This window comes from Drosophila simulans, chromosome 3L, assembly GCF_016746395.2.
Source record: "Drosophila simulans strain w501 chromosome 3L, Prin_Dsim_3.1, whole genome shotgun sequence".
Lineage (NCBI taxonomy): Eukaryota > Metazoa > Arthropoda > Insecta > Diptera > Drosophilidae > Drosophila > Drosophila simulans.
Window position 1 is genome coordinate 12,786,153 of NC_052522.2, and position 13,068 is coordinate 12,799,220.

The 13,068-nt window shown below is 42.1% G+C and overlaps 7 protein-coding genes across 7 annotated transcripts; 4 read left to right on the forward strand and 3 right to left on the reverse strand.

The window, feature by feature from the left end:
• The first annotated feature begins 391 nt into the window (after positions 1 to 391).
• LOC6737896 (protein Exd1 homolog) lies at positions 392 to 1,757 on the forward strand. The gene is made up of 2 exons (XM_016171412.3): positions 392 to 476; positions 525 to 1,757. Exon 2 carries the CDS (start codon positions 536 to 538, stop codon positions 1,337 to 1,339), a length of 804 nt encoding a protein of 267 aa, XP_016031677.1. The 5' UTR covers positions 392 to 476; positions 525 to 535; the 3' UTR covers positions 1,340 to 1,757.
• Positions 1,758 to 1,854: 97 nt separating this feature from the next.
• On the forward strand, positions 1,855 to 2,969 carry LOC6737897 (zinc finger protein 888). The gene is made up of 3 exons (XM_016171413.3): positions 1,855 to 2,176; positions 2,233 to 2,494; positions 2,557 to 2,969. The coding sequence occupies exons 1-3, from the start codon at positions 1,993 to 1,995 to the stop codon at positions 2,909 to 2,911; spliced, it is 801 nt and encodes a 266-aa protein (XP_016031678.1). The 5' UTR covers positions 1,855 to 1,992; the 3' UTR covers positions 2,912 to 2,969.
• A 19-nt stretch (positions 2,970 to 2,988) lies between these two features.
• On the reverse strand, positions 2,989 to 5,055 carry LOC6737898 (cullin homolog 1). Its single transcript, XM_002084690.4, has 2 exons — positions 3,430 to 5,055; positions 2,989 to 3,359 (listed from the first exon to the last, which is right to left on the reverse strand). Exons 1-2 carry the CDS (start codon positions 5,053 to 5,055, stop codon positions 3,003 to 3,005), a joined length of 1,983 nt encoding a protein of 660 aa, XP_002084726.1. The 3' UTR covers positions 2,989 to 3,002.
• A 349-nt stretch (positions 5,056 to 5,404) lies between these two features.
• Positions 5,405 to 8,791, reverse strand: LOC6737899 (MICAL-like protein 1). Its single transcript, XM_016169648.3, has one exon. It carries the CDS (start codon positions 8,560 to 8,562, stop codon positions 5,530 to 5,532), a length of 3,033 nt encoding a protein of 1,010 aa, XP_016031679.1. The 5' UTR covers positions 8,563 to 8,791; the 3' UTR covers positions 5,405 to 5,529.
• Positions 8,792 to 9,368: 577 nt separating this feature from the next.
• LOC6737900 (10 kDa heat shock protein, mitochondrial) lies at positions 9,369 to 10,236 on the forward strand. The gene is made up of 3 exons (XM_002084692.4): positions 9,369 to 9,525; positions 9,710 to 9,871; positions 9,940 to 10,236. Exons 1-3 carry the CDS (start codon positions 9,523 to 9,525, stop codon positions 10,084 to 10,086), a joined length of 312 nt encoding a protein of 103 aa, XP_002084728.1. The 5' UTR covers positions 9,369 to 9,522; the 3' UTR covers positions 10,087 to 10,236.
• Positions 10,237 to 10,450: 214 nt separating this feature from the next.
• Positions 10,451 to 11,187, reverse strand: LOC6737901 (39S ribosomal protein L20, mitochondrial). The gene is made up of 3 exons (XM_002084693.4): positions 10,985 to 11,187; positions 10,713 to 10,921; positions 10,451 to 10,654 (listed from the first exon to the last, which is right to left on the reverse strand). Exons 1-3 carry the CDS (start codon positions 11,069 to 11,071, stop codon positions 10,498 to 10,500), a joined length of 453 nt encoding a protein of 150 aa, XP_002084729.1. The 5' UTR covers positions 11,072 to 11,187; the 3' UTR covers positions 10,451 to 10,497.
• Positions 11,188 to 11,526: 339 nt separating this feature from the next.
• Positions 11,527 to 12,908, forward strand: LOC6737902 (protein-S-isoprenylcysteine O-methyltransferase). The gene is made up of 3 exons (XM_002084694.4): positions 11,527 to 11,913; positions 11,981 to 12,352; positions 12,408 to 12,908. Exons 1-3 carry the CDS (start codon positions 11,674 to 11,676, stop codon positions 12,693 to 12,695), a joined length of 900 nt encoding a protein of 299 aa, XP_002084730.1. The 5' UTR covers positions 11,527 to 11,673; the 3' UTR covers positions 12,696 to 12,908.
• The last annotated feature ends 160 nt before the right edge of the window (positions 12,909 to 13,068 follow it).

Here is a 13,068-nt window from a genome sequence, read left to right on the forward strand (position 1 = left end):
TTGTATACGCATGGAGTCGTTAGCTATATTTGGTTATTGAGGCGACTGTGTTAAAAGTAAAATTAACATTAACTCAAATAAATTTATTTTTTTATGCATCTTGTAATTTGTCAAAAAACTTTTTGCCACGACCAATCTTACGCATATAATATATATCGATATCCCAGAAAAATTACGAAATTTCGCTTTCGTTCTACTAGCTGAGTAACGGGTATCTGATAGATAGTCGGGGAAGTCGACTATAGCATTCTCTATTGATTTTTGTTTAATTTGTTCAGTGTGGTGTGTGTCCTGGCTAAATGCGGTGAGTGTGTAAGCCAAACGAGGAATGTGTATCTACTAAGTATGGAAGGTAATCGATAGTTCTGATAGTTCATAGTTGTCGGCCTTGTACCATCTCGATTCCAATCTAATCGATGATATCGATAACGTTGCTGTCATTGTTGTTCTTTTCAAAGCTTTTAATATTCGAAAAGGTTAGTTTCTATTAAAATTGTGATTTAAAGTAACTTAAGGCAAATTAGCATAAATTACAATGAACGAGAGCGATGGAAACGACAGCTTTAGCTCTGCTCTGGACAGTCTCCCGGAAATCATTTGTTTCCCTTTCGGTAAAAGAGAACTGGAAAACCTGGAGAAGCAACTGGATCGAATTGTTTTGATATACCAGGTGGATACTACATACCACAGGGCATTAAAAGACATAAAGGATCAGGAGATCATATCGCTGCTGGTGGAGCCCAGTTTTTACGGACGACATCAGCCCACGTCTATTTTGGTGGTAGCCACGGGCAATGGAACGTACATTTTCGACATCAAGGCCCTTGGCTCGATATTTCTGGAACTGGCCAAGATTCTGGAGGCGGATCAGCCGCGCAAGGTAATCCACTACAGCCACCGGATCGCCGATCATCTGTTGCATAGGCACCGCATCTCATTGGGAGGAATCTTTGATACCTTTGTTGCTCTATGCCTGATCAGCGAGACAAGAATTCCGTACACCTTGCCAGAGGCTATATCTCTCGTCTTCGGGCTACCCATGGAGAAGGTGACTGAAGCCTGTGAGTCGCAGCGGAACTTCACTGCTCGTCCACTGACCCACAGTCAAATGAGATACTTGGCCAAGATGGTCCAGCTTCAGCACATAATGCACGATCGTTTGAATTATAGTCACATCTTTTGCGCCGAGGTTCATCGCATATCCTTAGAGTTCAGCCACAGCTACTACGGCTTACGGTCCTGCGACGTCGCCATAAACATGGCACCCGCCAGTAGCTTCGGGTTCCAACTCCTAGATTCATTCTGCAAAAAGACCGACAAGGAACTCGAGGAGATCTAGGAGAGCACCAAATAGCTCGCAAGGTAACGGATTAGTTCAGCAGGAATGTAATGGAATACATTCTGCTGATTTGTGTCAAATATATGCATCTATATTTTACTGATAGGTCAAGGGATTTTTCTTTTTTATTGATAAATGTTTTTTTTCCGATGTGCAATGTACCTTTCTCAAAAATCACGTTTTTTTTCCGACTAAAAGAATACAATATCTAAAGTGTACTCATTCGGCTACTTCATCATTTATAAGAATATTCATTTATATATAAATATCATATAAGAATGTAAGATCCTTCCAAAGAAAACCGATGGTAACATACCCTTACAGATTTAAATTTTAGCTAATTTAAGACCCAAATTAAATATTAAAAAAAAAAAATCTCCATGTAATCCAATAAAGATCACGTTATAATCAAACACAACGATACTATTTTTTATTTTTTATTATCCAATTACATTACATTACAAAAATATAGTGACCCAATGATGATTTAGTGTTCCTTTAAATTATATCGATATCGAAACGATAGGTGCCCGATTCATGACGATCGATAGTCAAAAAACTGGTCACCTTAAAAGCAATGACTGATCAGCTGTCCAAAAAACGTAAATAAATAAATAAATAAAGCTTTTAAGAAAATCTGGAGGAGCATAAATATGGGAAGAAAATCCAGAAAAACAAAGTCACTGTGTCAAAACACCATCGAACATGAACCGGACCCTGAAGATACAAATGAACAAATGATAAAGAATACAGAACATATTAATGATAGATCTCAAAATTTCATAAAAACGGAAGATCCCACAGATTTATCTTATTCCCAGACTGGCTTATACGAGGGTGAGCTTAAAAACAGAAGAAAAAACGTTTAAATTGCTAACGCTTCCATCTTGCAGTGGTTATGCTAGATGCTAATGATCTGATTAAGGAGGAGTTCGCCCTGGAGGATCCGAATGCGGAAGAGCACAATCAAGAAGACGAGGAAGAGATAAGCTATCAATTGGCTGGCCCGCCAAAAATGTGTTCTAAGTGCTTGGAGGCTTTTCCCATCGACAACTTTTCATCTCACACATGCAGGGACATTAATGCCGATCGATTCAGCTGCAAAATCTGCCCTCGAAAGTTTCGTTACAAGTCTTTGCTGGTCGTACACTTAAAGTGAGTATGGTAAGGACTAGGTGACTTACAATTGGTTTTAACATTCCTCTTACCCTCCATAGAAGCCACGTCAGACGGCAAAAGGGCGAGAGCATACCGGAACTGGATTTAGCGAAACCCACAGCCTCCAGGACCAAGCCCAACTTCGAGTTAAGCTACTCACCCACTCCAAGGTGGAAGATATCTCGTCGGAGAGCTGGGATGCTGAAGCGCGACGAAATGCGTGTGCATCAACAACCCCTGTGCCTCTATTGCCCCATTGCCTTCTCAAACGAATCGCACCTGGAGAAGCACCTGAAGGATCACCATGCTGAGCGCCTTTACACAAGCGAATTAATAACCCCAGATTTCGAGACTGATGCCTCAGAACGGATATGTGTCAAATTAGACGAGGATGAAACAGTATTAAGCGTTTAGCTATTAAGTTCTATACAATCACTTTCAAGATTTTATCAAGGGGTATTCTCAAATTTAATTTTGTAATTTACGTTTACCTTCCTTTTCTATACTACAAATATCTGTAGGTATTATTATCACAACGTTCCAAATATTCACGCTTCACCAGGTCGTCAATTCTTTCCTTGATAGAACTCACTTGTGGCTTTACCCGATCTTTAAGCTCCTCATACACGTGTGAAATTAATTGCGAGTATTCCAGTTCCTTTTTACCTTTCATAATGCGCACTATTGCAGCATCCACTTGCTTGTCTCGCCGTAATTTTAAATCATCGCCTTTCTCTTCGATCTTTCTCCTTTTGGTGAGCAGGCGCTTATTGAGGATAAGTCGGCGTTTCCGGTTTGTAAAGTCCATGTTTACTTTTATGAATGGTCCACTATAAACCAGAAACTTAATCTGTTTCAATGCCTGAAAGAAAAGAAAAAAATAATTTTATAGGTAAGTCAATAGTAATGTCTATACATATCCTATCACTCACCCCTTGGAGGGTCTCCAGATCGACGCCCAAAGCAGTCACCAATTCCTGCTCCGTGAATCGTTCATGCCGATTGAATAGCATCAGAACGGCCATTTGCAAAGTGCTCACCTCGAGAATAAAGACCGACTGATTTAAATGACAGGTAATCTCACCAGAGGATAATTCGTTATTAAGTTGTACAATTCGTGACTCATGGCTATTTTTGTAAAACAGACGAAATTCCTCCCACGCTTGCTGCAGTTCGTCGGGCAACGTGAGGTTAAAATTCTCAAAACCCCCCTTATTCGTGAAGCATTTTGGACGAAAATCGAATCCTAACTTGATCCCCTTGCTATTCATGTGGTCTTCAAACTGACTTTTTTGGATCCTCGACTGTTCTACATCTCTTAACTGCTCCAATAGACATCTAGTTTCAAGGTCTCCAAACCTTTTATTCAGCAGGGAAAACATTGTGGACTCAGCGCCGTCCGAGGTGGATGTCTCATTGATTTGTCGAATCCGAAGTGCTTTCAAATACATGTCTATAAATGTGTCCTTATAGCTTAAAAACTCCACGCATTTAACGATCTGCTTAAGTTCATCAATAATAGCTTCCTCGGACTCCTGCCTTTTGGTCATAAGTTCGTTGGCATATGTGACAAGCAGACGGGTGGGGTAAATTTTCTGGCCCTCTCTGTTCATTTCATCCGCGCACACCTCATCCACGATGTCCGCCAATCGTTTGTGGTCCCGCAATGCCTGCTCCAAAGGACCCTGACGAAATCCCAAGATGGCTTTGATATATTCCTTGCCTGACAATGATTTAATGGTCTCCTGCAACCTCGCAGCGAGGTGTCTTTTTAGTATTGCCTTAAATTGTTTCCCTTTCTCAATTTCTGGCATGGCTAGGCATGCGTACTTGAGGAAACGCTTGAAATCGGTGTAGTCATTGGATACGAGGATCTTTTGGAATTCGTGCAACGTCGTTGACTTGTAGAAATCCATCACCTTATCAATAAAAATGTTGTCTATCCTGGAAGACAAGGACACATCTTGGTACTCATCGTTGGCGTACAGTTCCACAATGGATTGGAGCACCTGGTATACCAATGATTTATTGTCTTCCCTGGGCATCTGACTCAAAATCTGCCTAATGGCGGTGAGAATCGTGATGCTGGGCTCGAAGACCAGTTTCTTCCAGCTCATCATGGCCAAGCGATATATCGGATAAGTTTCTTGGTCCCCCTTAAACCGCTCCTGTTTCACCCAGTTGCGGTTGAAGTGGTAGCAAGCTAGGTCCAGTTTCTCGCATGACCTTTGATAGGGCACCCATTGCTCTACGTATTGGGCGATCAGTCCAATTGGTTCGACGTCGTCGAATCGGTTCTCAATTTCCATTGCTAAGTTTTGTAGTCGCTCCTTCAGGAAGTCGGTTAGAAAAATGTAAAGAGTTCTCCCGTTGTTCTGGGCTGGAGCATTCCAATTGCGCTCCGTGCACTGGTTGTAAATGAGGTGGTATAAGTGCATGATCTTTTGGCCATCAAAGGAAGTGTTATCATCGAAGATCTGGTTCACTACTTGCAAAATATTATTGCTCAGGTCTGCCATAGAGACTATGTAATCATTCATTCTGTCATACCGATTCATTATTGCTAATGATATTATTGCAATTTAAAGTTGGTTTTCTAGGGTTTTTGCGGTGTGTTAAATGTTTTACCAATCGAATAGTTTCCGCTGTTGTACGTTCTTATTACTGATCGATGAATAATATACTCTATTTATGGGTCTTATCAGGCTAGGGATGTTATTATTTCCAGCACCATTCAACCATTCTTATCGATAGCTCCACAAAGCAAAAACATACCAGCTCCACTAACCAAACATAATAATAATATGATAACTGATTATTTCGATTGTTTCATTTCAAAAATGATTATCCCAGAATTATATAGTAATATGATTCGCATTCGTAGTTCTCAATCCAAAGTCCTGCTGCTAAAGGAAAATATATACTTTATTTATTGAAATGCTCACATATGGCAATAGAAACTTAATGGGTTACAAATTTATATAAAATAAATTTCAATTGTTCGACGCATAAAAACTCCAACAGCCCTCCAACTACATTTTCATAAAGAACAAGTTTCGCTTCTTTTTAACCTTTTCCAAAGCTGGTGCCTGTTCGGACTCATCGACGTCCTTGTCGAGGTCCGACTTTTTGCCCTTGCCCAGCTTATTTTCCTCCTTAAGTTTTTTTCGTTCCTTTTTGGACAGCTTTTTGGATGATTTGTCAGCGCTTCTCGGATGTGCTGGTGGTTCCTCGCGCTCAGAATTGTAGATATGAAGTCGATTCTTGATGCTCATATCCTCTCGCGCCTCGCGAACTCGGTCAGTCTCTAGGCTATCAATTACTTCGTTACGCATTTCAACCACCTTCACAAGGCGATTGATTAATACTTCCTCATGGGCTTTATCCGAATCGGTTTTGTTGTGCTCCGGTTGCCCCATTAATACTCGTATCTCATGCTCTATGTCCGCCTGCTCCTGCTCCAGGCGATGCTGACGTCGAAGGTACATCAGCTCCGCTTGTCTGCGGAACAATTCGTTTTTCTCGTTGACCAGCTCGAACAGTTGCAATATAAGATCTTCCACTTCCTTTGAGTTGGTTAGCACTTCTGCTGATTCGGGACCATCAGCTTCGGTGGCATCTAAGGAACGCTCACAGCGATCCCTGATCATTTTCTCCAGAATAACTCCTTGTTTCTCCAGACCCAGCTGTTGTACGGCAATAATTTCGAACTCGTGGCGAATTTCTTGCAGCGGCAGCCTTTGTAAGACTTTGCGCGGTGGTATTGGAACCGCTGGTGCTGGTCCCTTTCGCCTCTTCCATTTCCCATGAGTGGATTTATTGTGCCCCAATGGGCTTACGTTTCTATCGAAGTCGTTATACACGATAGGCGACTTTTGATCCTCCTTGCTATGTTCAACAGTGTTTTCGGGCTGAGTTGGAGGCACCAAAATGCGTCGGTATACCACATTTACCTCCTCGTCGGCATTGGATGTACTTAAGCTCTCGTCGTAGTTACTTGACTCGGTTGCCTCATCAGATAGCAGACTCTGGTCAAGTGGTATTAGTCTTCTGGTTGAATCACCCAGACTTGGGGCCTTAAGCTGAGTGTGCAACAATGCCTTTTGTTCGTCGGATAACTTTGAAAATCCAGGATCACTCTCAAAGTCCGTCTGTATTGGGGGCAAAGGTGCCTGGCGCTTCTTCCGCATCGGAGAGGTAATAGAGCTAAGACTGGTGGTGGGACTCGATTCTTCGCTTCGAAGCGGACTCCCCACTGAGGCGCGAAGTGGCTTGCGAGGTCCATTTGCAGATGGCAAGGAGATGCTTGAGCCACGGTCATCTGCTCCACGATCGAACGTTCTCATGCTGTTCAAATGCTCCGAAGACGAAGAGGAAATACTACTTTTCTGGGCTTGATGCGTCATTGGTTGTGCTGGAGTCTGGGGTTTTGATATAGATATTCTCGGTGTTGGCATCGGCATTTTTTTCCCTTGCGAAAGTGTAGGGCTGGAATTCTCTGACGGTTTGGAGATGGATGAAAGGCCAATTTTAGGTGGCGGTGGACGGGGCGGTACAACTTTTCCTTTGCTTTGTTGGGCTGGAATTGCTTTAAGAAGCTCCACTTCATCATCAGAGCTGTCGAATGGGTTTGCACCTTTAGATGAGTCATCATCTTTAAAGGGATTTAGATCCTCTGGATAGTCAGTTTCAGATGCTTTTGTCTCAATTACCTTGTCCTTGGGAGACTCGAGATCCATTTGTTTTGTAATATCACCTTCCTGCTTAGAGCAGCTTTCTGTGTTTGAGAAAATTTTATTTTCTGTACGCGGGCTTATATTGTCTTCTGGTTTAATGGCTACTTGAGTGTTATTTTCAGGAATCGGTGCTTCCTGTGATTCTGGAATGAGTGAATCTGATGTATTGTTCAAACTAATAGCTTCTTGTTTATCTAAATTATCCGGATGTATTGCATCACCAACAAGGCGGTCATCTTCAAGATATATTGAGACCGAAGAAATCTTAAGTTTCTCTTTTGGAATGTTCTTTTCCGGACTAACCGCCAAGTCATTGTTTTGTTCAAAGCCAGCATGTTGTTCTTCGTCTAGTGAAAGAGTAGGGTCTTTTGGTTTCTCTGGTATAGCGGGTTTCACAGGAGTTGTTGATTCATTATTTTGTTCAATAAGGCCACCATCTTCTTCGTCCAGTGGATTAGAAGAGATTTTAGGTTCTTCCGTTAATATAGGCTTTACAGGATTTATAGTTAGTTCATAATTTTGTTCATCTTCGTTGGACGGCGGTTGGATGTTTTCAGGCTTATCAGTAGTACGTATATCGTTATCTTCCAGGTCTTCTTGTTTATCTTCAGCTTCAGAGTAATCAGAACTTTGCGCCACCATTTGTTTATCATTCGGAGAATCAGTAGTGGTTGTCTTTAACTTTAAAATGTCAGATTCCGGTTCACTTTCTTCATCAGGGCAAGTCTCGCAACAGTATATATTATTGACCTCCGTTTCATAAAAACTCCCGGGTGTGAGTAATGACGAACATCTTGCACATTTCAAGCATGTGCGATGATAAGCCCGTTTTCCGACGAGGACCCTTTCGGCGAGAAAAACCGGAAGCTCGCATTTCTGGCACTTATCACGGCGGGGCATTCCAACAATGTGCATCACTTTTTGCGGTGGCTCACTCTCTTCGCCAAGCGGCTCCTCTGGCTTCGGGTGCTTCAGGCTCTTGCCGAGCACCTTGTAAAACTGGGATAAATACGTTAGTATGGAGAGTCTATCAGGTACTTCATACGAAACCATGTCAGCTGCATCGAGCAGTGCAGGAATTCCCAAATATTTCTCGGCCGTTGTAAAGGCCAAATCGTTGTTCTCATAGATATCGTCTGCTTTAAGTCGGTCAAAGTCTATAAGGTCAGGCCGAAAGTGGTGTATTATGGCGCAAAAGGCAAGTCCATTTCGCCAGGAAGTGGTCATGTTCTCCACCTTGACCCCATTATATCCTTGGGTGACAACTCGGCACCAGTACTCCAAAGCCTTCGTACCAGTTCCAACTTTTGTGCCACGACGATCAGACATTTTAGTGGGTTAATTGTTTGCTTATTGGATAATATAACTAAACGAAAATAGCGGGCACAAACTGTAGACTAAGTGAACAACAAAAGCACATCGTGCCACTTGACTTGAGTAAAATCAAATGAGATTTATCTGGCACAAATTACATTAAATGTAAACAAGGCAAAACGGTGACTCAAATAAATCTCCCAATCAGATTTAGTGGTGGGAGTGTCCGCAGCTATCGATAGTTGTTCCGTGCTATTTTCCCTACTGAAAAACAAGATGTTTAGAAATTTCTGAAATTCTTTAATTTTCATCAGGTATGCCACATTTTTCAATTATTTTGTTGCTAGTCTTTATTGTCTTGCACTCTGCAACAGGTGGTCGTGTGAACAATCCGCTGGCAGAGTGTATCGACTTAAATTGGTAGTATCGATAGCAACTCCTTGGTTTGTACATACCTAATTTCGAGGAAGTAAACAAACAATTCTGCTTTATGTTTATTTTATATTATATTATATATTAATATAAGTCAATTTTAAACAATTAAATAATAATTAAGTAATGCTCAGAAGATTTATTGTTTTTTTAAAATACGAATTATTTAGCTCAACAAAGATGTGAACAGAATATAACAATATAGTAATTCCTGAAGTTGGAATACAAGTTATTATGGAAGTTTACCCACCAGACTCCTTTTCATCTTCATATTTTATAGAAAATCAACTCGGCAATCACTTGGCGAAAATTTGTTTTACCATTTTTAAAGTTATACGCAACTATTAATTTTTGCATTGACTTCTCTCAGTGTATTCGAACAGAAAAATTACTTCTTGAGATTATATCCGTGAAATAGCCTGGTCACACCGTCGATAAGCAGCCCCGCATCTATCGAGAATTGTTACGCCGGCACGTGTAGTTGAGTAAAAAGTTCACTCATTAACTTTTATCAAGCGCTCCAGTTTGCATTTAAGAATTAAAATGGTGAGTTAAAAGTGCATTGCCCCATATGCGGTTTAGAAGACAGTTTGAAATCGAAGGATGATGTCGGTTCTTCGAGAAGGTTCCACGGCTTTCGGCCCACATCCCATTCGCCGGGCTGTTGTGTAATCAATAGGAAAAACATGAAACATGGGTTAATTGTTGGGGCTTTTTTAATGATCCTCAGGCCGCCGCTATCAAGAAGATCATCCCCATGCTGGACCGCATCCTAATCCAGCGGGCCGAGGCGCTGACCAAGACGAAAGGAGGCATTGTTTTGCCAGAGAAATCGGTGGGCAAAGTGCTCGAGGGCACCGTTCTGGCCGTTGGCCCTGGCACCCGTAATGCCGTGAGTATTTCGCCATTATCAATACAGAGAGGGTCATCTAATCACTAAACATCCCACTTCATCCGCAGTCCACTGGCAACCACATTCCCATTGGCGTGAAGGAGGGCGATCGTGTTCTGCTGCCCGAATTCGGTGGCACCAAGGTGAACCTGGAGGGTGACCAGAAGGAGCTGTTCCTCTTCCGCGAGTCCGACATCCTGGCCAAATTGGAGTAGATCTCGCCGCCGGATTCTATGAATTCTATGTTTTTTATTAGTATGTAACCACCCACAAACCCGAAACTACAATAAACGCTGATGCAATATTTTTATTTGCATTGCGCATGGACCGCCAATTAATAAATTTCGAGTTACTTGTTAAAACTAGCAGCACATATGTTTTTTTGTCATTTGACTCGACAAAATATCGGATTCATTCGCGGAAAAGGTAGTTTTAGTAAATAAATTTATGATTTAGCATCAAATTTCATTCTGCAATTACGTAACTAAATGTAAATACCAATTCGGAATTAAAAACTAATTGAAGAATAAATCCCAAATTATTTTACTTTCTTTCAAATTGCAAATTAAAGATTACTCGTTTAAAACATACAAATATCTATATTTGAACTCCTACTTAAGGCTATGTTAATCCAACTTCAGGTTGCTCAGTCCATAGACCTGGTTAAATGCCGATCTCCGTTTGATGTCCGGCATTCCCTCCACAGCTGCCCGCTCTCGAGAGATCTTCACTAGAGCTTCAAAAGATCGCGGCTCCCAAATGGCGAGGTCGGATAGGACTTTTCTGAAAGATGTTATAGGTGGTTGGTTAAAGGATATGGGAATTTTCCGGTGGTACCCACTTGTTGAGCAGAATATCGGAGCGCGCGAGGCCCTCCTTGAAGGTTTCCAGGCCTACACCATACTGCTGACAACCCGCCTCCACGCGTGTGCTCCACAGTTGCGCCATGTCCAGTTTCTTTAGCTTTCGCCCCTTGGTGGCATAGGCCAGTGCCCTATGGACACTCCGGATGGCGAAGGAGTAGACATTGCGAGTGCGGCTTCTATAATGCTGCAGAAATTAAGCACTACGAACTTATTATTGTTATTTTGGAAACGATTTTCGGAAACGTACCGCTGCCAGCTTGAAGATGCGCCTCTTCCGCCAGAATTCGTCCGGACCACGGGACCGCACTAGCATGGGCAGATTCAGGAAGACCATGGCTCGATATTAACAGAATATCGGTCGAGTTTTTATATATTTTTAATTGATCTCAACGACTCTACTTGTTATTTTACATAACCTACGCGGCGCTGTTAATATGAGCGTGTTATCGATAAGATATCGATGAAAGGCGTGCAGTCAAGAAATTAAAAAAAAAAAGTTGTAGAATACCTACAAATGTAGTTCATTTAAGTTACTATTAAATGTTGTCTGCCTATATACAAATTTTTAAACCCTCAAAACTCGATATTTCGATATGTTACAGTACATAACTATCGCTTATTGTTACAGGGGGTATAGGCTAAAGAGAATTGCCCACATAATTTATTTTTTAAAACATTTTCTGCTAAACGTGATGGTAAATAATTATTTATTTAATCTATTTTATGATTTATTTTATTAAAAGCTGTAAGAATTATATTATTATTATTACGAGCCTTATGCTTTAGCGGTCATTCACTGTGCTGTCTATCGTTATCGAAAGCTTTGCCGGTTTATTTACATTTCGGCGCATTGAACCAAGCAAATGTTTTAGAAAACCGCAATTTCCGTGTTTTGGCGCACATCAGCAGCACAAAAAGAATCCCGATCCCCCCGCCATGTGCGCAAAAAGCCGAGTGGCTGCTCCTGGGGCCGGCGGCACCAGCCTGTGTTCCGAAGGCCGCATCAGTTTATATTGCTTTCTGATCACCGCAGCTCTAGTCCTGATTCCCTCGGTGCCCCAGAATCTTTATGGAATGGTGCCACAGGTGTGGGGCGCCGTGCTCTGGGGTCCTTTTTTGTACTACGCCCTCATTAACATGATCATACGGTTTGTGCTGCGGAATCACGACTACCAGGTGAGTCAATCGATGAGACGCGATAAACCTTATCAGTGCTATGGTGCTAACTATTCTTGCACCACAGGTGGCTATTAGGGCCTCCTTCCTGGGCTTCGCCATGGCCGTGAGTGTGCTGGTCATCTGCTTTGCTCCCACCGAATGGCAGCAATTTGGCGCCTACGGATGCTTCATGTCCCTTTTCCACTACTCGGAGTTCCTTGTGATAGCCTTTGCCAATCCACGCACTCTCAGTCTCGACTCCTTTATGCTGAACCACTCTGTGCACTATGGACTGGCGGCGGCAGCCAGTTGGATCGAATTCTCACTAGAGGTGTACTTCCTGCCACAGTTCAAGAGATACGGATACATTTGGGTGGCGGGCGTGGTCCTGTGCTTGCTGGGCGAGGTGGTTCGCAAGGCAGCCATCATCACAGCCGGCCGGAGCTTCACTCACTTGGTTAGTCGTGATCATTTGTTAATACATGGATACATAAATACATAAATTCCTACAGGTCCAAAATGAGAAACACTCGGAACACAAGCTAATAACAAGCGGGATCTACGCCTATTGCCGCCACCCGTCTTATGTCGGCTGGTTCTGGTGGTCCATCGGAACACAGATCGTGCTATTGAATCCCATCTGCATATGCATTTACACACTGGTCAGCTGGCTGTTCTTCCACGATCGCATCTACGTCGAGGAGTACTCCCTGCTCAACTTCTTCCAGTCGGACTATGTGCGCTATCAAAAGCGGGTGCCAACGGGCCTGCCCTTCATCCGGGGCTATCTTGTCGATTAGTGCCTCCGATCTGGGGTTCAATGTCACAAGTCGCCATGGCAAACAACAAAATTCTATTTTAGGTTTAGGTATACAAGGTACACAGCAGTTCTCTTTTGTATAGCAAAAAAAAAAAGATTTACATGCACATTGTTTTTTCCAAATAAGTTTTCTAATATTTAGCATGTTGTTTTGTATTCATAAACTAGTCAAAGCATGTTGCTGAACTGATAATCTAATCTTTCTTTTGGGTTAATTGTGAATTTATGGGCCGCATTAGCAAGCAAATGAAACAGCTGCGTGTTTCACAAGTTTTATTTAATGTATAACTTGTCTATCTATTGTTGCTGATAATCTTATCTGCTGATGACTCCTCGTTGTAACTTTGGACATC